The sequence below is a fragment of the Hyperoodon ampullatus genome, assembly GCF_949752795.1.
Source record: "Hyperoodon ampullatus genome assembly, chromosome: 12".
Classification (NCBI taxonomy): Eukaryota; Metazoa; Chordata; class Mammalia; order Artiodactyla; family Ziphiidae; genus Hyperoodon; species Hyperoodon ampullatus.
This window is the reverse complement of record NC_136925.1, coordinates 73,590,222-73,615,271: the sequence shown is the minus strand read 5'-3', so window position 1 is coordinate 73,615,271 and position 25,050 is coordinate 73,590,222. Positions and strand designations below refer to the sequence as shown.

Below are 25,050 nucleotides of genomic sequence, written 5' to 3'. Positions count from 1 at the left end.
AGGGGGCGTTGTCGCCGGAGGGATGACGTAAAAGGCGTCGCGCCGAGGGTGACGCCTGGCGTAGTTGACGTCGGGCTGCGCCTGTCACCCCTGGGGCTTGTTGCCGAGGAGGAGCGGGCGCCATGGCGGTTCTGCTGGAGACCACCTTGGGCGACGTCGTCATCGACTTGTACACGGAGGAGCGGCCGCGCGGTGAGGCCCGGGCCCCGCTCACCTCTCCGCCGGGCCGCTATCTGCTTTCCCCACTTTGCCTTTTATGCCAGGTCCCCGTGGACTGGTTGGAGCTTCTGGGCTGATGGTGCCCGCGACTGCGCTGTTTTATTAGCGGGCCTTGGTTGAAAAGTTTTTTTGAGGAGCAGCCCTTCTCCGCATCTGGTGCTGGGTCCGGGTGGCGGGTGCTTGTGGTTATTAAATGCGTGTGTGTGTGTGTGTGTGTGTGTGTGTAATGCAGCGTATACAATGCCCATAGCTTTTGCGGCTTTACTGCTTTTCACTAGTCAGAGGAAAGCAAGCAGTATTCCTTGGTGTGTAATCAGTATATCCTGATGAAAGCACGGAGGATGGGCTTGGAGCCGTGAGTGTGGGCATCCCTCGTGGCTGGAGGAAGGGCTGTCCAGAGGTGTGCACCCAACCTTAGCAAACACTCATTGATCGCCCACTATGCGAGACTTTGTGCCAAGCCGTAGGATGGTCCTCTTACCCTTGAGGGTCTAATTTTCCATTGGGAGAAATAGGCGCCGCAACCCATTTAATTTCTTAAGCGTTGTAGTGGAAGAATGTGTAAATTGCCATGGAAACCAGAGGAGGGTGTAATTTTGGCAGGGGGCGGGGAGAAGCAAAGCTAGCAAAGAAATCAGAGTACTTGAACTAGCTCTTTGAAAGATGAGTGGGAGCGAGGGTTTTCTTGTTTGCTTGGAATTTTCTGGAAATAGCAAGTAGATCCGCGTAGCTTGACAGTGGAATGGCAGACTGCGAGTCTGATTGTATACGTTTTTAGGTTAGGTCAGGTCGTGAATAGCCTTGTGTACCCTACTGAAGCCCAGAGTCTTTGAAGGGTTTAAGAGCAGGATGGAGGCATGGCAAACTTCTTGTTTTAGGACGATAATAAGTAGCAGTGTGGAGAATGTTTCAGAGTGGGGAGAAGCTGGAGACCAGGAGAGTTTAGTTACAATCAGGGGCCTACCCCCGTGGAATGCAGTCTGTGAAAGAAGATGAAACAAGCTGCAATATGGTACCATGAGTGCCTTCTGACGTGCTACACTTTATCCCACGCTCACTTACCGCCACCCCTCAACACTCAGCCATACCTCTATGCCTTTCTCATACTCTTGCCTCTACCCCGCATTTCTCTCCGCTGTTGTCCTTTTGGCAAAGTTCCTGCTTATTATTCAACTTTCAGATCAAGCATGATCTCTTCTGTGAAACTCTCCAGTGTCCCTAAGCAGAGTTCGATTGGTTTCTTGTGTTCTGTCTCAGGTCTTTTATAAATCACAGTACATATTTTGTTATACATTTACCTATTTTCCTGGAATTAATTTGCAAGTCTTGGTCTCCTCTCAAGAATATAAACTCTTAAGAGAATAGGGACTGTGTCTTAATTGTCTCTATATCCTGAGCACCTACTGCAGTGCCTGACACTTTGAGGGCAGACACCAAAGGTTCATTATATCGAGTAATGCAAATATATGTGTTGTATTAGGATTCTTTGTGCAAGTGATAGAAACTCAGCACAAACTGGCTTAAAGAAAACAGTTGATTGCCTCATGTTACTGGGGTAAGCTTTAAGGATGGCAGGACCAGGGGGTACACAGGATTTTATAGGGAATTGTATTTTTCATCCCTTGGATTTGCTTTCCTTTGACTTTGACACTCTCCATGTGGAGCAGCACCTGGCAAGTGAGTGGGCCTTTTTCCGTAGAACTATGAGAGACTAAAGGGGAGGTAGGGTTATCTCACCTAATTAACATGGACAAAATGGACAAGCAGTGTTTCTGCAAAGATAGCTTGGGACACTAAAAACATAAGTCCACCCTATTTGTATATATTTGTAAGCATGTGATTGGGTGTCTACTTCTATATGTAACTACTTATCAGTTTATAGTAAATATATCCAGACTTATTCTTCTTTTTTCCTCCCTCCTTCTCTCCCTTCTTTTTCTTTTTTTTTAAACCTTTTTATTATAGAAAACTTGAAACATACATAGAAGTAGAATCATGTAAATGAACCCTCGTGTGCTGATGATCAGCTTCTGTTTAACAGTTGTGAAATGTTTCATTTATAGCCCCACTCCACTGGATGTTTAAATTTTTATTTTTATTTTTATTATTTTTTTTGCCTCACCCCTCAGCTTGGGCGATCTTAGTTCCCCCGCCAGGGATGGAACCCGCATCCCCTGCATTGGAAGCACAGAGTCTTAACCACTGGACCGCCAGGGAAGTCCCTCTTAAATATCTTTTAATCTATAGGTTCTCCCCCACCGCATTTTAAAATTAAGACTTTATTTATTTATTTATTTATTATTATTATTTTTTAAAGTAATTATTTTTCTTTTTTTAAGAAGATGGGGGTAGGAGTTTATTAATTAATTAATTAATTTTTGCTGTGTTGGGTCTTCGTTTCTGTGCGAGGGCTTTCTCTAGTTGTGGCAAGAGGGGGCCGCTCTTCATCGTGGTGCGCGGGCCTCTCACTGTCGCGGCCTCTCTCGCTGCGGAGCACAGGCTCCAGACGCGCAGGCTCAGTAGTTGTGGCTCACGGGCCTAGTTGCTCCGCGGCATGTGGGATCCTCCCAGACCAGGGCTTGAACCCGTGTCCCCTGCATTGGCAGGCACATTCTCAACCACTGCGCCACCAGGGAAGCCCAAGACTTGTATTTTTTTAAAGCACTTTAAGGTTCATAGCAAAACTGAGGTGAAGGTACAGAGATTTCCCGTATTCCCCCTACCCCCAGTGCACAGGCCTCTGCCACTGTCCTACCTCCCACCAGAATGGTACATTTGTAATGTTTCTACCATGTAACATGGTACATACTTTACATTTGTTACTACAGTGGTACATTTGATGAACCTGTATTGACACATCATTATCACCCAAAGTCCATTATTTATGTTAGGGTACACTCTTGGTGGTGTGCATTCTGTGGCTTTGGACAAATGTATAGTGACATGTATCCACCATTACAGTATCATACAGAGTAATTTCACTGCCCTAAAAATCCTCTGTGCTCTGCCTGTTCATTCCCTTCCCCTGCATCTCCTGGCAACCACTTATCTTTTATTGTGTCCATAGTTTTGCTTTTTCCAGAATGTTATACAGATGGAACCATATGGTATGTAGCCTTTCAGATTGACTTCTTTCACTGAGTAATGCATTTTAGGTGTCCCCGTCTTCTCATGGCTTGATATCTCAATTCTTTTTGCCTTGAATAATATTTCATTGTCTGGTTGTACCACAGATTATTTATCCATTCACTTACTGAAGGACATCTTGATTGCTTCCAGATTTTGGCAGTTATGAATAAAGCTGCTATAAACATCCGTGTGCAAGTTTTTGCATAGACCTGTTTCCACATCCTTTGGGTAAATGCAAAGGAACATGATTGCTGGATTGTATGATAAGAGTGTGTTTAGTCTAGTCTTGTAAGAAGGTCCATATGTTATATTGGTTGATACATCTCTTAAATATCTTTTAATCTGTAAGATCCCCCCACCCCCCTTTTTTCCCTGAAAAATTTTTGAGAAAGAACCTGGGTCATTTGTAGATTTTTCTCATTTTGGATTTGACTGATTTTATCCCTGTTGTATCTTTTAGTATATTATTCTATCCCTTCTATTTCTCATGAATTGCTACTTAGATCCAGAGCCTTGATCAGATTCAGGTTTAATGTTTTTGGCAAGAATATTTCATATCAGGTAGTCTGTACTTCCAGCTGCATCATATTCAGGAGGCACTTGATGTCTGGTTGGATCTTTTTGTGATGTTAAAATTGGTTAGTGGTTCAGGCCTGTCTACCTGATATATCTGTTATAGTGTTCCCATTAGCTTTTCACCTAAAGATTTTGGCAACCATTGTTGATCACTACTTAGATTCATCATTTTTGTTTTCTAGTTAAAGGACTACTCCTATATGTTTAACAGTAACTCCAGGAATACATTTTTTTTCTAGAAAAATTATCAAAAGCCTGATATTCAAGAACCTCCAATAACTTGGCTCCGTCTTACCTCTCCAGCTTTTTAATCCTCTATTCCTCTGTGTCACTGGAGAAGTTATAGAAGTTAGACTAGTCTCCTGGACCCTCCCCAAAACATTTAAATTCCCACTTCCAGGGTATTTCATAATGTCTTCCCAGCTTGAAATGCCCACTCTCTACTCTCTGCCAATCCAGTTCTTTTAATGCTCCCTTAAGCCTCCAGAAGGTCTTCTCATTTCCCCAGCCAGAAACAATCTCTTTTCAACTTGTGTGGCATATTTAAAACCACTTTTAAACTTTGTACCATTTAAGTGCACAGATGGTATTATCAGGTGTGCCCACTATTGTAACTATTTGTGTTCAGGTGAAAGGACCCTAGTTTAGTATAAGCTCCTTGAGGGCACGGACCACCTCATATGTCTTTCTGTCTGTTTGGTTTCTAGCTTAGTGCCTTGAGAAGTTGTTAGCATGTTTCTCTACAACTAGACTATAAACTTGTTAAGGGCAGAGATCGAGTTTTAATGGCATTTGATCTAACAACAGTGACAGGTACTTAGAAGATTCTCAGTCAGTGTTTATTGGATAAATGAGTGAATTTATTAAAAAAAACATGGTACATGATAAGTACATGGATTTTTATGAAGGTCTGTTTAATCATTGTGAAAAAAATGGTCCCAGATAGATTCTCAGTCAGTGTTTATTGGGTAAATGAGTGAGTTTATTTACAAAACATGGTACATGATAAGTATATAGATTTTTATGAAGGGCTGTTTAATCATTATGGAAAAAAATGGTCCCAGATATTTTGTCTTCTCTAATATAAGTAATCTGTACCTGTTTTCAGATAGTCTGCTAGATCCTTTGCAGTCATAGTGTCCTTTTCAGTTTTTTTTTCTCTTACGAAATCAGTTCATCAACAAAATGATTGCTTATCCCAGATAAGTTTCAGTTTTCTATACAGTTCAGATGCCCAAGAAATCCAAAGAAAAAGAGAATAAAATGATAATTTAAAACATATTGCCTTTTTCTAGGATTACTACCTTTTTCAATGGCTTTGGACATTTGACCATTTGGGGAAGTTTTTGTATGGTAACTTAGAAATTAAACTATACTAACTGTGCTTTTACTTGGTTAAAAATATATTTGTGAACTACTGTGATAAATTTACTATTTACTTTCTTTCAGCTTGCTTGAATTTCCTGAAGTTGTGCAAAATAAAATATTACAATTATTGCCTTATTCACAATGTACAGGTGAGTTGGTGGATATTAGTCATGTTCTTCGTTATTGGAACTATCTAGCAAGCTCTCTGAATTAACAAAGTATCCTATATATTATAGAGGGATTTTATCATACAGACTGGTGATCCTACAGGGACTGGCCGTGGAGGAGAGTCAGTTTTTGGGTAAGTTCTTTCATTTTCAAATGAGTAAAAATAGAATTGCCTCGGGCTTCCCTGGTGGCGCAGTGGTTGAGAGTCCGCCTGCCGATTCAGGGGACACGGTTTCATGCCCCAGTCTGGGAAGATCCCACATGCCGCGGAGCGGCTGAGCCCGTGAGCCGTGGCCGCTGAGCCTGCACGTCCGGAGCCTGTGCTCCGCAACGGGAGAGGCCACAACAGTGAGAGGCCCGTGTACCGCAAAAAAAAAAAAAAATTGCCTCTTAACAATGTTAAGTAGCATATTTCTGTCTGCATTTTAAAATATGGTTCAAATATAGATTTTTCCCAAGTTCCATAAATGTCTATAGCAAATAAAAGGAATATTTTGAATCATAGTGGTATTTCTATAAAGAAATGGTAGCCTGGGACTTCCCTGGCAGTCCAGTGGTTAAGACTCTCCCCTTCCACTGCAGCGGGCACGGGTTCCATCCTGCAAGCCATGCGCGCAGCCAAAAAAAACCAAAAACAAATGATAACCTTATATGTTAACCCTAGCGCCCTGTATGTAACCCTAGTAGTTTTATATTTCATGTTGAGTATACTTATATTTTATAACCTTATTATATGTATTTTTAGTCAACTGTATGGTGATCAAGCAAGCTTTTTCGATGCTGAAAAAGTGCCAAGAATTAAGCACAAGAAGAAGGGCACTGTGTCCATGGTGAACAATGGCAGTGATCAGCATGGATCTCAGGTTAGGAAATGGGAGAGGAGATGAGTTTTGCTGGAGGGAACCCACAAAATTATCTTTGTAAACTTTCTAGTAATGAGAGAATTTCAATCAAAGATATTTGTTAGAAGAAAAAAGTGACACTATTTTTTCCTATGTTAAAAAAATCCTTATTATTTTGTTCTTTTAAAAGTAAAGCATGTCCATTGGGAGGAATTTAGAAAATACAGAAAAGCACAAAGATGAAAATAACATTACCTACAATCCCACCATTCCTGGAATATCACTGTTCACACTGTGGCCCGTTTCAGTATTGATTACTTATTTCAAAACAGGTCATGCTGAGCCCCTTTCATTCATTGTCATAACAGCCCCATTGGAGTAGATGCTTCTTTTCCCTCACAGTTTACATGTGAAAAAACTGAGATTTGGTTTGTTCAAGTATTTTAAACAATCAGAGCATCTGTATTTATTGATATTTTACGGTTAAGCTTTGTGCCTTATACTTAGTAGTAGTGACAAGTAGGTGAGAATTCATGCAATTAATGTAGTCTTTTGTAACTGATTTCAGTTTGAATTATATATATATTTGTATTTATTCTATGTCTTTCTATATAGTTTCTTATTACAACAGGAGATAATCTAGATTACCTTGATGGTGTTCATACAGTGTTTGGTGAGGTGACAGAAGGCATGGACATAATTAAGAAAATTAATGAGACCTTTGTTGATAAGGACTTTGTACCATATCAAGATATCAGGTATGGTTATAGTTTAGTATTGAAATGTACTAGAGTGTTTTATATGTGATGTTTGACAGGTAATGGGGATGGCATATGTAGGACTGGTTTTTGGATAATTCTAAAATGTGTGACTATAAGAATCTTTATAATAGAGAAGACGTTTATTTAAAAAAATACTTGTGGGTCTTCCCTGGTGGCGCAGTGGTTGAGAATCTGCCTGCTAATGCAGGGGACACGGGTTCGAGCCCTGGTCTGGGAGGATCCCACATGCCGCGGAGCACCTAGGCCCGTGAGCCACAACTACTGAGCCTGCGCATCTGGAGCCTGTGCTCCACGACAAGAGAGGCCACGATAGTGAGAGGCCCGCGCACCGCGATGAAGCATGGCCCCCGCTTGCCACAACTAGAGAAAGCCCTCGCACAGAAACGAAGACCCAACACAGCAAAAATAAATAAATTAATTAGAAAAAAAAATACTTGTACTAATTATAAATGCTTATGTTGGGAGGAATTATTAATCCTTTAGCTTTTAAAAAATGCAGATTATTGAGAGATATGACAAAATTACTAAGATTTAGTCATTTATATTACATCTTAGCGTAATGCAGAGTAATAAATACAATATATGATATCAAACAATCAAAAACAATAACACTAATTGTGAAAGTATACACTAGTAATATCCTTGTGCAATAAAATTTAAGAGCTTATGGGTTTTTTTGGTGTTAGGGATACTTAAGATATTTGTTATAATTTTTATAGAAAGTAAAACATGGATTCTGAAATGACATAAATGTAACGTTTGACTTGGATTTATTTTGTAAGGATAAATCATACAGTGATTTTAGATGATCCATTTGATGATCCTCCTGATCTGTTAATTCCTGATCGATCACCAGAACCTACAAGGGAACAACTAGATGTAAGTAGAGTTTTCTCGTGATTGAATGTATATACATATTAATGTTTTGCATAAAATTTGCTTTTTACCTTATTAAAACTTGTTTCTTCAGAATGATTATCTTGCTTGATCAATAATACTAGGACAAGTTTAGAGTTCTTTTTTCTCTTCCAGGGAGATACTCATTTTTCTACCTATCTTTTTATTTCCCTAATATTCTTTCCTTAGCTCTGGAAGCTTATATGAATACCTTGGGGAAATATTTCTCTTATCTCTTAACTCTAGATAGGAGTGTAGCTTTAAGGCTAAATTAAATTATCAGCTTGTGAAGGAACTTTTCAACTGGGGATACTTTTGAGCCAGGCTAAAACCCAGAAATTTCTGTGGCATAATGGAGACTTTTTCCCTCAGATCTTTTAAGGTAAAAATTTCTGCATATGAGGCTTCCTCAAAGCTGAATTTATCTTTATAGTTGGGATTTAATGCTTAATTTCTAAAATCATTTATCTTCTGTATTCAGCACTTAGTTGGATACCAGGTAGTTCCTATATAAATGTTTATTTTGATTTTAAAATAAATTAGATGCCTAGTCTGGCTAGTATTATTGAATTCATCTAAATCAATTTTCAGAGGTTTGTAAGTTTGTTTCACATTCGTGAAACAAATGTTCTAACACATTTGATGGAACTAAGGATAAAGCATAATGTCTCTCATGTTTCTTAGATTTTTCTATTCTTTAAATATATATATGAATAACTTCTGCCTTAACAGAGTGGTCGAATAGGAGCAGATGAAGAAATTGATGATTTCAAAGGAAGATCGGCTGAAGAAGTCGAAGAAATAAAGGCAGAAAAAGAGGCCAAAACTCAAGCTATTCTACTAGAAATGGTAAGATAATTACTTTGTTCAAATAGTTTTTCAGCAATGTATTTAATACATACTCATTGTGAGTTTATTTCTGACTTTTTGATAGTCTTTAAAATATTTAAAAATTTAGCTAAGAGTTTTTTTCTGGATTAAATTTTGTATGACATAATAACACATATGAAAGTAAACAGATTTGATTCCACTATTAATATAGTGCTAAGTGCCTCTTTAAAAAAATGGGAAGTGGATATCCAGCTTACAAATATTAATTGGGTTTCAGTTGTTTATACTCATCTCATTTTTAAAGAGTTTCTTGGACTGAAATTTAAGTATATTTGAGAATAATTCTTTGTACATCTCAAGTATTGAGATTAAATAGTAAAATACTAAGTACAGCATAAAACCTGGGCAGAAATTGAACACTGTAAAGTATACTCTTTTCTGTATTACTAGCAATATGAAGTCGTTTGGGGAACAGTTATTCAGTAAATGATTACTTGACCTACTAGGCATTTTTTCCATTTCTTATTTTTGTGGAATAGGTATACCTTTCACATAGTAGGTCATCAATAATATTGGAATGGATGGATAATAATTAAGTTTTTATTACTATCATTATTTTATATAGTAGAGCTTTCAGGTTCATTATCTGTTTTAAAATTTGTATTAGCATCACTAGTCTGAAGGAACAAATACTATAGATTATAATTCAAGAAAACTTTACTGAATTAAAAAAAATTAAAAATATACAGTTTAATGAGCACACTGTGTTATCTGAGAATATTGACCCAGAATAGCCAACACCAAGACAAATTCTAAGAAAATTACTGGACTTAAAAGAAAAATCCTTTGAGCACCTGGGCAGCAAGAGTAAGTGATTTATAAGGGAAAGAACATGAGCTTATCATCAGAGCTTTCATCAACAAAGTATAGAAAGTTTATGCCAGCATAGGAGGAGTTAACGTATTCTTTAAACTTTTTATTTTCAGATAATTTCAAATTTACAGAAAAATTACAAATAACGCAGACAACTTCTATATACCTTTTACCCAGATTCACCCATTTTTAACATTTTGCCACATCTGCTTTGATCATTCATTTTCTCTCTCTCTCTCTCCTCTCCCTCTCTTGTCTCTGATTATACATGCACATACACACATACTGTTTTGGGAGGACCATTTGAAATTGCGGTGCAGATATCTTTTCTCTTTCATTAGTGTGTATTTCCTAAGAGCAACAATATTATCCTACATATTCACAGTATAGATATCAAAATCATGAAATTTAAAATTGATAGAAATTACAGTCTACATTGCAGTTTTGTCAGTTACTTCAGTAATATCCTTCATAGCTTTTTTTTTCCTGCCAGTCTAGAATCCAGCTCATGATCAATCATCTGTTGCATTTAGTTGTCATGTTGCTCTAATCTCTTTACTGGAAGAATTCCTTAACTTGCCTTGTTTTTCATTACGTTAACATTTTTGAAGAATACAGGTCATTTATTTTGTAGAATATTCTTCAATTTAGATTTATCTGCTGTTGCCTTGTGATTAAGATTCAGGTTATACACCCACAGCCAGAGTACTACATAGGTGACATTGTATCCTTCTCAGATGTCACATCTGGAGGCGGATAATATCCATCTGCCTCTCATTGGAAAGTGTTCATTTTGATCACTTGGTCAAGGTAATCCATTGTCTGGGGTCTCCACTACATAGTTTCTGTTTTCCCCTTGCAACTAATAAGCCATCTGTAGCAAGGCACTTTGAGACCTTCAGATATCTTATTCCTTGTCAAACTGTCCCTCTGGATTTCTTAGCCATCCGTGACTATTGCTTGAACCAGTCTTGACTCTGATGGGTGTAAAGTGGTGATTTCCCAACTCTGCCATTTTTTTCCACACTTGTCAGCCTGCCTTCTTTTGTAAGGAAGAGTACTCCTTTATTATGTCCACTTATCATATATTCATTATCAAAATGGACTTGTGGATTCCTTTTCTTGTTTTGTTTTTAATAAATAGACTTTATTTTATAGAGTAGTTCTAGATTTACAGAAAAGTTGAACAAGAAGTACAGAGAGTTCCTATGTACTCCCTTCACCCTCCCCAACAGTTTACCTTTTTAATTAGCATCTTCCATTAGTGTGGTACATTTGTTACAATTGGTGAGCCAATATTGATAAATTATTATTAACTAAAATCCATAATTTACATTAGGATTCACTCTTTGTGTTGACAAATGCCATGTTTTGTACAGAATAGTTTCACTGCCTTGAAAGTCTTCTGTGCTCCACCTGTTCATCCCCCTAACTCCTGGCATCCAGTATCTTTTTCTACTGTCTGCATAGTTTTGCCTTTTCCAGAATGTCATTTAATTGGAATCATACAGTGTGTAGCCTTTTCAGATTGGCTTCCTTCACTTAGCAACATATACTTAAGGTTCCTCCATGTCTTTTCATGGCTTGATAGCTCATTTCTCTTGATAGTTACATAATATTTCATATGGGTCTACCACAGTTTGTTTATCCATTCACCTATTAAATATCTTGGTTGCTTCCAAGTTTTGGCAAATATGAATAAAGCTGCTATAAACATTTGTATGTAGAACTTCGTGTGGACATAATTTTTAACTCATTTGAGTAAATACCTAGGAGCACAATTGCTGGATTGTATGGTTTAGCTTTGTAAGAAACGGCCAAATTCTCTTCCAAATTGAATTACCATTTTGCCTTCACACCAGCAAGAATGAGACTTCCTGTTGTTCTACATCCTTGTTAGCACTTGGTGTTGTCGGTGTTTTGGATTTTAGCTGTTCCATTAGGTGATCCTGTGTCCTTTCAGTTCTCACAATTAACAAGTTTCCTCTATTTTCTAAGAACATCAGTTTCTCTTTATTTGTATATAATGTAATGGTAATTCAGCTAGTGTTTTGCAATATTGTTTTGACCTTCATGGCTTATGAATATTTTAAATTTCCTTGTAGTATTTTAAAGTTATCTTTGACTAAGTAGGATAACAAGTTCTTTTTTAACTCATTAACTTTTTTTCTCATTTGTGCTTCCATTAGATGTATTTCTGCCATTATAGGTGCCTTTGGGGATTTTTACTGATTTGCTCTTCCCCATATATGTTGTAATGCTGCTTATTGGGCATAGGTTATTGCTATCTTTTGATAGACTTAGAGACACTGAGCAGATCTTACTGGCTCAGTTGATTCTTACTGTTTATGATTTTCAAGATTTCTCTCTCTTTTTTTTAATGTGTTTATCCAAGAGGAAACACTTTATATAGTAATCTTACCTGAAATCATCTCTGAGAGTTTTTGAATATATGTATGAAGATGTATTGTTTCCCCATCTAAAGGCTCATGGTCAACATACTTTTCCCACAAGGAAAACAACACCATCATCATATCATGCTTTTCTCTTACTGTCACCCTCTCTAGTTCTTTAGTAGGAAGTGGTAGGCTCGGCTCAGCACAGTAGTTGACCATGAAGTTGACTTTGGTTTGACTGAAGTAGAAGATGATAGTGAGGGTGAGATTACAAAGCTAGAAACACTATCCAGGAATTGTTGGTGTTCCATACTGAGCAATAATGTGGAGAAGAATTGGGCATTACTTATTGCTGAAGGCTAGATTCAGCATGACGGTATTTTTCAAAAGTTTAAAAACAAGTAAAACTAACCAAATGTTACTTAGGGGTATATACTTATGTGGCAGAACTCTATAAAGATCTGTAAGGGAATGGCCAGAAAGGAAAACCAAAAAGCTCACTCGTGGTGAGAGAGGCAGAGGGATAATGGGATCAGGGGACATTTCAGTTCTTAAGCTAGTTGGTGGCATCATGGGTGTTTTTATTTTCATGCTTCATAACTTAGATATACTTCATATAAATTCTTTGAAAAATATATTAAATACTTGAAGAAAGAAAAAGTGGAGATAAAATTGGGACTTTGAAGCCAGGTAGACCTGAGTTCAAATCCCATCTCTGTTGCTTACAACTGTGTGACCCTGGGCTAGTTAGTTATTTAACCTTTTTGAATTTTACTTTACTCAAGGAAAAGTAAAATGGAAATTGCATGGCTGTTTTAAGAATTGGCAGTAATGTATATGAAGTACCAAACATGGTCTTCACACAAAGTAGGAGTCTGGTAAATATTTTGGCTATTAATATTGTTACTGCTAGGAAGCATGGAGTTTTGAATTTTGAAATCTATTAAGATTTCTTTTCCTAAGCCTGTAGTTTATAATGTAAATTTAGATATTTCAGGGAATCAGCATTGTGGGCTAAATACGGGATATTTAGAATGCGAATTAACTAAAGGAGTTGATTTATATTCTTGTTTATTTATCATTTAGGTGGGAGACCTACCTGATGCAGATATTAAACCTCCAGAAAATGTGCTCTTTGTGTGTAAATTGAATCCAGTGACCACAGATGAAGATCTGGAGATAATATTCTCAAGATTTGGGCCAATAAGAAGGTAGTCTCTAGAATTAGTGAAAGATTTAGAAAAGCTAGGTATTAGTTGGTGGTTTTCTAATAACATTTTTGATGAGTCTGTGAACTCAAAGTGAATTTTATACCGGTGAGTTTTACAGATGAGTCTGTTGGACAGTAGGGAAGAAAAACATGTATGTAAATGTGTATGTGTAGATATATGTGTGTATATATATTATAATGTGTGTGTGTGCATTATACATTATTGAATGATTCTCTCACTCCCAGCACAGACATTTTCAGCTATAAAACAGGAAGTGAATGGAACAGTTTAAGTCTAGTTCTGTAGTATTCTTCTTTAATATTTTAAATATCTATCTCATTTAAATTCTCCCTAGAATTACCAGCAACCTATGTCAAAATTAATTTGAATCTAATTTTTCTAAAATTTTTCTTTTGGTTAATTTTCCTTGTATTATTAATGCAAAAGTTTATGAAACTAGTGTTTCTGTGAGAAAGGGGAATATTTTATAATTGATTTAAAAATATTATTTTAAGTTTAGAATTTCCTTTCATCGCTTCTCGGCCTTTTGGCTAAGATCAAGTGTAGAATTTCCTTTCATTTCATGTTTTTCCTTCTATGAAGTCATTCTTTATTCTTCCTATTGAAAGAAAAATCTTTCTATAAAAGACTACCTGACTTTATTCCTCTACTCACTTATAATATATCATCTTTATAAAAATATTTCCTGTACTGCTATTTCTTATTTTTAAATTGGAGACATTCTATTCTAACTTCTTGCTAGGGAAGATGAGGATTCACCTCTATTTCTATCCTGCCCTCTTCATTCTCCCTGCCTACTACTTTGGTTGTATCATAATTTTGGTTAGATATTTGTTCAATATTTACATTTTCATGTATACTTAAATATTGTAACAGCTGAACCATATGCTATAATGTGATTACTTTTCCTTTCTCTCACAGTGTTTTATATCCCTGTTTCATTTCATGTGTTTAAAATGAGACTTGAGATACATGAGGAAAAAGGATTAAGCCAGGTGCTTTAAATTCTTATTGGCCCTTTCACTTGGTTAAGATGGATTAGTTCTGTATAATAGCTAGACTTATGCGATTACATTTGAGCTTGGTTTATATTAAAATTCAAAAACCCCAAATCGTAAGTTTACTAAACAGGTGTATATGTATGAATGTGTGTGCATTATTCTACAGTGACATTAGATAATCTGTAATTCATCTGTATTTGGACTACAAATAAATTACGATTTAAAAGGATTTTTAACAGTAATTTCCCTTTGCCAAAGGAAAATTAAATATTTTTATCTTATTCTTCCTTCAGTGTTTTGGGAATTTAGGATTGTAGGCCTAGATAGGGCATTTATAGTAGAATCTAGATAATTTAGTTTCTAGACTGGTGAACTATTTTTTTAAAAATAGTTATTATTGAAGAGATTTGGAGAAATATAGTTCTGTGAATTTAACTTTGGCTTATTTTGTTTTTTACTTTTGAAGAGTAAGAGTGAATGCTTTTTCTTTAAAGTCACTTTTTTCCAAACTTTTTTTCAGTTGTGAAGTTATCCGGGATTGGAAGACTGGAGAATCCCTGTGTTATGCTTTTATTGAATTTGAAAAAGTAGGTCATAATATAGATATATTAAATTTGTATTTTTTTTGTTCTATGGTATTAAAGTGTGAAAATATATAGAGCTTTTTCTAGTCTCTAAGATTAGAAAATTAGTTTGCCCTTTCTTTAGGCACCCAAGAAAAATAACTTTGTTATATTCAAATAGGGGATAAATTTAACATCTATCAATGTCAATATATGTATCTTTACTTTAAGTTCAGTTTCAACCTACATGAATGTATCTTTAAAATTTTAAAGTTTTAGGTAAAGTTCTTCACATTCGATAAATAATTTTTCAGTGCTATTTAGGTAGATATAATAATTGAGTAATAGAGAACCAATCTGGGTGTTACGATCTAGATATTAATTTCAGCTCTATCACTGACCAACTGTTCTATGATATTTGGCAGTTTATTTAGAATTCTTCTTTCTAGGCATTATCTTCCTTATAAGTAAAACTTGAGTATTAGATTAGATGGTACTCTCTAGATCTATAATAGGAATGACAGCTTATGTTACTCAAGTAATTTTCTTTAAGCAAGCATTATGCTATTTGACCTGCATTTAATCCTCACAACTCTGAGATAGGTACTGTCCTCCTTCTCCAAATAAGTAAACTGAGACACACAGTGGTAGCATGACTTGTTTAAAATCATGTACCTAGTGAATGTCATAGCCTTCTGTCCGCTGTTTTATTTTCAAAGAAATAGTTAATAACTCAATTAACATTTTATGTAACAAATATTAACTACCACCCATATTTATAAAATTGTTCAGATTTAAAATGTTGTTAATACTCATAAATTTAGTGTAATTCTTTAAAAAAAAAACCATCAAATTTAAATGTGACTTATACAGTGACTAGGAACATTTGTATTAATTCTGTTTCTTCTTTGCACTTTTCTTCATCTGATAAATAAATACAAAAGCTTGTATTTGCTCTTAGGATTTGAACTTAGATATGTCTGATGCTGTTCCCAATGTGTTTAGCCATTTTGCTAGGCTACGTTATTTCTTTTTGCAGCTTTGGACTGAAGTATGTCTAATAGTAGCTCATTTTAAGTTATAGTTATTCCAAAGTACTTATCGAACACCTTTTATATTTCAGGCACTGCGGTAGGCCCTAGGGGTACAAGATGAATAATGGAGGGTTGAGGAAGACAGACACATAACACATTATACCTAGACACTGTCAGGTGTACCAGAAATAATATTTACAAGGTACATTGGTGTCAGCAGAAAGGAGATCTCTACCTTTAGTTTGCTGTGAATACTTTTTGTCAACTTGACAGTGTTATTCCATCACTGAGCATAGATTCTATTGTTTATTTGCTTACAAACATAATTTCATTTTGTTTATGGCAGATAGACTAATATCTTCTGCAGGTATCCCATTTGCCATGAATACATAGCTCAGGTCAACTGTAGAGCATAGAGTGGTTCTAGAATCTATGGATTCTTTATCATGATTCAACATTTCAGTTTTTGAGGTGAATCTTTTATTTATTTATTTTTGGCTGCGTTGGGTCTTCGTTGCTGAGCGTGGGCTTTCTCTGGTTGCGGCGAGCGGGGGCTACTCTTCGTTGTGGTATGCGGGCTTCTCATTGCGGTGGCTTCTCTTGTTGTGGAGCACGGGCTCTAGGCATGCGGGCTTCAGTAGTTGTGGCACACGGGCTCAGTAGTTGTGGCTCACAGACTTAGTTGCTCTGCGGCATGTGGGATCTTCCCGGACCAGGGATCGAACCCGTGTCCCTTGAATTGGCAGGCATATTCTTAACCACTGTGCCACCGGGGGAGTCCCTGAGGTGAATCTTTTGTAGCCTTTCTCTTTTCTTGAAAATTAGATTAAGCTACATTATTCTGCTTTGTAATTATCATGAGCGGTAGCCTCTTTGTAAGTGTCCATCACTGAGTCTTTTTTGCATGTTCTCTATGCTTTGGATAATCTGATTTGGATAATAATAATCAGATAATAATCTGATCAAAATTTTTTTAAAACTGAGGAATGAAATTCATGCTGAAAACGTGCAGCTCATGAGTGAACAGCTTGATGAATTAATCACAGTTAATGCACTCATGTAAATCACCACCCAGGTCAAGGAATAAAACGTGAGCAGAAAAAAAATTACTGGAATCCCAGAGGCTTCACCTGTGTCCCCTTCCACAAACTTCCCCATTGCTGCTACTTCTGATATCATAGATTTTGTCTAATTTTAAACTTGATATCAGTGTAAACACAATATGTGTTTTTGGTGTCTAGCTTCTTTTGCTCAGTGTTAACATTTGTGAGATTTGTTCGTTACTGCATGTAGCTTTTAACTTTTTTGTTAATTTTCATTGGAAATACGGTATTTTATGTTTGTATGTAAATTTTCACTGACATAGTATTTTATTGTGTGTATGTAAATTTTCATTGCCATATGGTATTTCATTGTGTGTATATAACATTATTTAGATTTCCAGTCTGCTGTTGATGGACATTTGGGTCTTTCCCAGTTTTGGCTACTATGAATGGTGCTGCTCTAAACCCTTTCTGTCATGTCTTTCAGTGTACAAATGTATGCATTTTTGTTGGGTATATATCCAAGAGGGAATTGCTGGGTCATAGGGTAGGTGTAGCTTCAGGAGATAATTCCAGTCAGCTTTCCAAAGGGATTATCCTAATTTTCACTTCCACTAGCAATGTATGGGAGTCCCTATTATTCTGTAGCTTTACCAACTCTTGGTATGGTCTGTCTTTTAAGTTTTATCCACTCTGGTGGGTGTGTAGTGGTATCTTATTGTGGCTTTATTTTGCATTTTCCTGCTTGAGCCCCTTTTCATATGTTTATTGCCATTTAAACGTCCTTTATAAAAATGAAGTACCTGTTGAAGACTTGGCCACTTTGGGATTGGGTGTTTGTGCCTTTTTATTGATTTGTAAGAATTCTCTGTACTTTCTGGGTACAAACTCTTTTTTTGGTTGTATGTGTTGAAGGTGTCTGCTGCTCAGTGGATTGCCTTTTCCCCTTTCTTAATGGTGTCTTTTGATAAGCAGAAATTTCTAATTTTTAGTTCAGTTTGTCAGCTTTTTTTCCTTATTGCCTATTTTTAAAGATGTTTGCCTACCTGAAGTCATGAAAATATTCTCTATGCTATCTTTAGAAGCTTTGTTGCGAAATTATCTCTCCCATTTAGATCTGAAATTTGATTTTTGTATGTTATGTGTGTCATGTTAAATTTCATTTTTCTTGCATAAGATAGCCAGGTGACCCAGCAAACTTCGTTAAAAAGGTTGACCCATTCGCATAACTCTTCAGTACCCACTTTGTCATGAATCCGGTGTCCACGTGTGTAAAGTCTGTTTCTGGATGCCACACTGCTGCACTGGTCGATTTGTCTGTCCTTGCACCACTCTCAAATTGTGTGAATTACTATAGCTTTATAATGTCTTGATATCTGGTAGTGTGAGTCCTCCAACTTTGTTCTTCTTAAAGATTTTCTTGGATATTTTTGTCCTTTGCATGCATTTCCATATGTGTTTTTTATAATTTTTAATTGAAGTGTAGTTGATTTACAATGTTGTGTTTAATCTAAATTTTGAAGAGATTCCTTAACTATTGTTTAGGTATAAGTAAATTGAGTATTTGCAAATATGATCCTCCTGAAAAAAAAGTATCTGAGAATTTTCTCTTTGGGGAAATGGCACAGTGATGAAATTATGCCTGCCTAAGGGTCATCAGTCAGATTTATCAAACATGCACTGATTGCCTACCATGTGCCAGATGATGGTCTAAATGATGTAGATTCAAAGATGAATAAAGTTTTGTCCCTTGGAGTTTATATTCCATTTAATTCTTGACATACATTATAAATAAATATGATTATAACTAGTTCTTTTATCTGCTTCTCTTTGGATTGTTTCTAGTTGAGCTGTAAACAGACAAAAAAATAAGTTTCCAGGGACCTAGGAGAAAATTGATCAGTGCTGGATTGAAATGTGTCATTTCTAGTCTTCAGATGTCAGAAATGGTGATGTAGGGCTTGCAGAGTTACTGATAAGGATTCTTATGTAACATGGACCTTGGTATCATAGGCCCACAATCCATTATCCAAAACCCTTGGGAATAGCTGTTCCCATTTCAGACTTTTTCAGAATTTAGAAATGTAATACTGCGTGTTTGTGTGTGTGTGTGTGTGCAACACACATATCTCTGGATTATGTGGCACACTTCTGGGTCAGCATTCCATAATCACAGAAATACTTCTGCTGTGGAAACAAATGAATATTCATACTAAGTAGAATAAGTTAAGGTTTATCCTTCCATTAGGTTTTGCTGTCACATGGATTTTAACACCAAATTTATAAAAACAGTTTTCAGGATATTTTTGGGTTATGAGTAAAAGGGATTATGGATTTGTATAACACAGTTGGTAAGTATATGTATGTGCACTGCAATCAGACTGCCTCGGTTCAAATCCTGGCTCTCGCCCTTGCCAACTGTGTGCCCTTTAGCAACTTCCGTACCTCTCTAAACCTCTGTTTTCTCTTTGAGAAAATGGAGGTAATAATAGGTAATACCTCATGAGGTTGTTATCAGAGTTAATTGAGATAATAGATGCAAAGCATTTAACAGCATTTGGTGCATAGTAAGTATTCAAATTTTAGTTTTAGTAACAAGAAACTTTTTGTATTTTCAGTATTTGTTCTAGCTGCAGAAATCTTTTCCATAAAGATTTATGCTTGAGTTTTTATAATTACTATCAGGAAGAAGATTGTGAGAAAGCGTTCTTCAAAATGGACAATGTACTTATAGATGACAGAAGAATACATGTGGACTTTAGCCAGTCTGTTGCAAAGGTTAAATGGAAAGGAAAAGGTATGTTGGTTCCTCTTCCTTTGTTTCTGTTCTGCTTTGCATCGTGTGTGTGTGTGTGTGTGTGTATCTCTTTTGACAGTGTTGTTAATTAGAAGTGTTCAGTGATGTAACTCCTGCTATTTGATTTTACCTAGCTGCCATCTAGTATATAAGATGGGGGTATGTGTGTGTGAGTGTGTATATTTGTTTGTTTTTTTTTTAAATTTTTACTGAAGTATAATTGATTTACAATGTTGTGTTAGTTTCAGGTACACAGCAAAGTGATTCAGTTATACATATACATATATCTACTCTTTTTTAGATTCTTTTCCCATGTAGGTCATTACATATTGAGTAGTGTTCCTGTGCTATATAGTAGGTCCTTATTAGTTATCTATTTTATATATTGTAGTGTGTATATGTCAAGCCCAATCTCCCCATTTATCTCACTCCCCCATCCCCCTGTTAACCATAAGATTGTTTTCTGCATCTGTAACTCTATTTCTATTTTGTAAATAAGTTCATTTGTACTATTTTTTTAGATTCCACATATAAGTGATATCATATGATATTTGTCCTTCTCTATCTGATGCATATGTGTATTTTAAACTGATGATGAATATACTTTCTATGTTTGACTGTATTATAAATTACTTATAATTACCCATTGCAGACATAACATGTTTCCAAAGTAATTATCATTTGGTGGTATGGCTCCTCTAGATGCAAAACTCTTAAAAATTCTTTTTTCTGGGGCTTTCCTGGTGGTGCAGTGGTTAAGAATCCACCTGCCAGTGCAGGGGACATGGGTTTGAGCTGTGGTCTGGGAAGATCCCACATGCTGCGGAGCAGCTAAGCCCGTGTGCCACAACTACTGAAGCCCATGTGCCTAGAGCCCGTGCTCCGCAACAAGAGAAGCCACCGGGATGAGAAGCCCGTGCACTGCAACAAAGAGTAGCTCCCGCTTGCCACAACTAGAGAAAGCCCATGCACATCAGTGAAGACCCAACGTAGCCAAAAACAAATAAATTTTTTTAAAAATTCTTTTTTATAAAGTTTGTTTGTCTTAGTTGTCATATGGTACAAAATTGAAAAGATCTTCTGTGTACTAGGTCCTATCCCTACACATATGACATCCCACATATGCATATATATATCAAATTTCTGCTAGTGGTGGCATAACAAACTTAGGGTTGAATCTGTGTATACCGAAATACTACGGGTTTTTGATTGCTGATGCAGTGTTTTTATTTATTTATTTTTTATAAATTTATTTATTTTTGGCTGCATTGGGTCTTTCTTATTGCGCGCGGACTTTTCTCTAGTTGCGGCAAGCGGGGGCTACTCTTTTTTTTTTTTTTTTTTTTTTTGCTGTACGCGGGCCTCTCACTGTTGTGGCCTCTCCCGTTGCGGAGCACAGGCTCTGGACGCACAGGCTCAGCGGCCATGGCTCACGGGCCCAGCCGCTCCGCGGCATGTGGGATCTTCCCGGACCTGGGCCACGAACCCGTGTCCCCTGCATCGGCAGGCGGACTCTCAACCACTGCGCCACCAGGGAAGTTCCTGAGATAATTCTGTATATTATGGATTCACATTTTAAGAAATTGAACATATCTTGTGTACCATTCACAGTGCTAAGTACTTTTCCTTATTGCCTTGTTTAATGATTCCAACAGCATTGTGAAATGTTGATATTATTTTCAGTTCCTAAATGAAGAGAATGACTTTCAGAGAATTGAAGTGTCCTACCTAGGACCTCCCACTAGAGTCAAGATTTGAATCCAGAACTTCTCACTTTGATCTGTTGCTCCTTCTACTATATACCATAACTGCTTCATCCATAGTGAGACTTCTAATGGCAGGCACATGGCACATATTTTTCAGTGATGAAATGATGCCTGTTTGTTACAGTTACCAGTATTTTAACTCTTAAAATTGTCTGTTTCACATTTATATGAAACTTTGCCTACTGGCCCTTTTCCTTTACAAAGCTTCTGGAATTGCCAAATAGATTCATCTTGTCTTTGATGCTTATAAGCCTCTCAGATCTCAGACACAGGTCCCAAGCTCTCAATTACCTTTGGGCCTAATGTTCTCATAGACTTAATGGCTCTACTTGAACCCTGAATTATTTTCCAGTGATTGTATTCACTGTGTGATTTAGGATTTGGAAGTTTGGTGTTGTAATATTCATGTATGTCATTAGGGGGCAGCATCTGGCTACCTAGCAAAATGGATATCTGATTTCAGTTAAAATAGTGGTGGAGAATGAATTACTATGATTCTTTTGTTTTCTTCTCAGCCTTTTTCTATCCCCTGATATATATGCCACTTATAAATAGTTCTTATATATTATACCTCTTATAAAATAATTATTGTTCTTGATGAATCAGGTGATTTTCTTACTAGGTTGTTTCTTCTTTTTTTAAATAAATAGGTGGGAAATACACCAAGAGTGATTTCAAGGAGTATGAAAAGGAACAGAATAAACCATCTAATTTGGTTCTGAAAGATAAAGTAAAGCCCAAACAGGAGTATCCTTCACAAGAACCAGTTGGTCAATACGTATTGACCATCCAATCTGGAGAGTTGAGTGTGATACTTTATAAAAAAGCTATAGAAGACAAGTTCCTGAATCCAGATGGTTTGTGAAGAAATCACTTAGTTTATTGTTACCTCTTTTCACCATTTTACATATGTATACTTTGCTTTTTCAGTATATTCTCTATTGTATGGAGAAAGTAAGGCTGAAAGAAGTTTTGAGCTTAATTCTTTTACCTCCCTACACTTAGGTTATCTCTTATTCTCAGAAGATCTGCAGGTAAGAGTTGTATTTTCTATATATAATCTTAATGTTTTAAATTTCTCATAGTCAGCAATTTCTTTGTTATAGCTAAGCTAAACACTTTGTGTTAACCCTTCTTATATGTTTAACTTCTTTGGAGTTGGTGAATTTGTAGATGACACAATCCTGTTGTTTTACGTTATTAGATTGCTTCCTTCTGCATAGAATACATTGTCAGTCTAGCCACAAATATTTATTGGGCTCCTAGTGTGTACAGGAGTTGACTTTTATAGGATTAAAAAGAAATCCATTGACTTGACCCTTTAGTTTATAGATTCTTTCAAGTTTTAGGCTGAGACAAATAAGAAGCAATGAAACATACTTTTCATATTATGTCATTTTAGTTTGTTCATTGATATTCTCATTATAAATCTATCACTCCATACATGGCAAACGTTATTTCTTTTGTGATTCTTTCTCGTAAGTAGTTTCTTTGTTTCCTGGTTTCTGTTGGTGTTTTAGGGATTCTCTTTGCCCATACTATATAGACATTTTTTTCCCAAGTATTCATCAGGAAAGATGAATATCAGGTTGACCTGTTAAATGTTTTTTATTGTATTGGCTATCTAATGCACAAAGCATTGTAAGGTGTTAGAGTTGGATAAAGTCTGGAGTATACTGACATAATCAGCGTGAAAAGAGGCTTTCACATACAGACAAACCAAACAGTAAACTAAGATTGGTCTGAAAACATGGACATTAGAGGGGGTATGATTGAAATCTTAGAATCATAAAAGGTGTGGATGGAATACACTGGAGATTTATTCACCAAATCTTTGAAATTAAATTGAGGCCAACCACTAGAAACTGCAGCTGGAAGAAGGGAAGTGTGTAGGACAAATGAAAGGAAGGTCAGCTGTGGAGTATAAAGTAGAAGGAGGCATCTTCCCCGCATAGCGGGTGTTCAGGCTGAAAAGGAAGGATACCTAGTATTAAAGTGTTTTAAATTCAAGATGATAGATTACTGAGAGTTAAGAAAGGAACTCGGTGTGTTTGAGAATCAGTCTCTAGGCCAGCGCTAACAGGACTTCCTGCAGTGATAGAAATGTGCTGTATCTCCACTGTCCAGTATGGCTGCTAACCACGTGTGGTTATCGAGCTTGAGAAATGGACGGAGGAACTGGATTTTAAAACTTGTTTAATTTTAATTAATTTAAATTTAAACCACTACCCATGGCTAGTATTGAACAGTGCTGCTTTCAACCTTTTGAAGTGGATGGAGAAGACAGGCATGTCCTGGTGCAAACCACTATTCATTATTCACAAACAGCATACTGAACAAGAGAAAGGAATTCATGAATCTGACCCAGTAGGATGATCTTTACGTTCCTGGTAATTGATAGGTTTCATTTTAGCAAGTCATTTGTAATCTACAAATTATAGGTACAATTATAGAGGGACAGAACATATGTCTTCATATGTAGCACATATATATATATTTTCACATAGATTATTACCACGGTGAAGAAAGGGGATTCTGATGATAATCTAAGTACAGATAAGTCAGTTAGAAAGACATGGGATGTACTTTATAGGTCATGAGAGAGAAGGTGCTGTTAAACCATTAATAAGAAGATTCAAAAATAGAAGTAGAAGAGAGAAGTTTAACTTGGCTGCACTAGACCTCAGGGAAGTAATTGGGGAAAAGAGGACAGGGAGATCACAAAGTAGGATTTTGGAGAGATTTGACATCTTCTAAAAGTCTTGATTGTAGTGGTGAGTAGAAGACAGTGGATGAGCAAGGAAGGAAGAGATACAACAAGTGTCTTGGTGGTATTACAAGTAATCAGCCGATACTTATTTGGCATCTGTTACATGCCCAGTGAAGTTTCACAATGAAATGTAGCCCCTGGACCTTAAAGATATTAAGAACAGATATTAAATAATCACCATTAATTAAATATGTCTGGAGTGTTGCAGAGAAGTGCATTTGTGGGATATGGGACTCATAATAGAGGTAAGGGGTCAGAGGATCCTCAAGTAGTACTATAAGTAGTGACGTTAAAGCTACAGGTGGAATATGGGGGGAGGGGAGGGCTGAGGTGGGATACTATCAATATTTTCTTTATCTGCGATCCACTGAATACAGTTTACATCTTGACTCAGTACAGTATAGTCATTCTCACACACACACACACACACGCACATAATTGAAACAACAGTGTTATAAAATAATATTTTCATTAGATGCCATGTACTCTATTTTCTAGTCTATGTTATTTTAAAATGCTGGCTTTTGGTGACCCACTAACTGGATTTTACACCTCATTGATGGATTATGATCAGTAGTTTGAAACACTCTGAAGCTCCGAAGCACTTTCTTTGAATAGTTTATTATTATTTTAAATATTTATTTACTTATTTATTTAGTTTTGGCTGCATTGGGTCTTTGTTGCTGTGCGCGGGCTTTCTCTAGTTGCGGCGAGCGGAGGCTACTCTTCGTTGCGGTGCGCGGGCTTCTCATTGCGGTGGCTT

General features: G+C 36.5%; 1 protein-coding gene across 1 annotated transcript in view; it reads left to right on the top strand.

Annotated features, from left to right (window-relative positions):
• Window positions 1-122: 122 nt before the first annotated feature.
• Window positions 123-25,050, top strand: part of PPIL4 (peptidylprolyl isomerase like 4) — a gene marked incomplete at its 5' end in the record, with an annotated part of 33,994 nt that continues 9,066 nt past the window's right edge. The window contains 11 exons of the mRNA XM_079716557.1: window positions 123-192; window positions 5,374-5,441; window positions 5,529-5,593; window positions 6,206-6,323; window positions 6,918-7,060; window positions 7,867-7,963; window positions 8,714-8,830; window positions 13,168-13,292; window positions 14,835-14,901; window positions 19,640-19,751; window positions 22,168-22,264. Coding sequence (XP_079572683.1) covers window positions 123-192; window positions 5,374-5,441; window positions 5,529-5,593; window positions 6,206-6,323; window positions 6,918-7,060; window positions 7,867-7,963; window positions 8,714-8,830; window positions 13,168-13,292; window positions 14,835-14,901; window positions 19,640-19,751; window positions 22,168-22,264 — 1,079 coding nt within the window. The remainder of the gene's footprint in view (window positions 193-5,373; window positions 5,442-5,528; window positions 5,594-6,205; window positions 6,324-6,917; window positions 7,061-7,866; window positions 7,964-8,713; window positions 8,831-13,167; window positions 13,293-14,834; window positions 14,902-19,639; window positions 19,752-22,167; window positions 22,265-25,050) is intronic.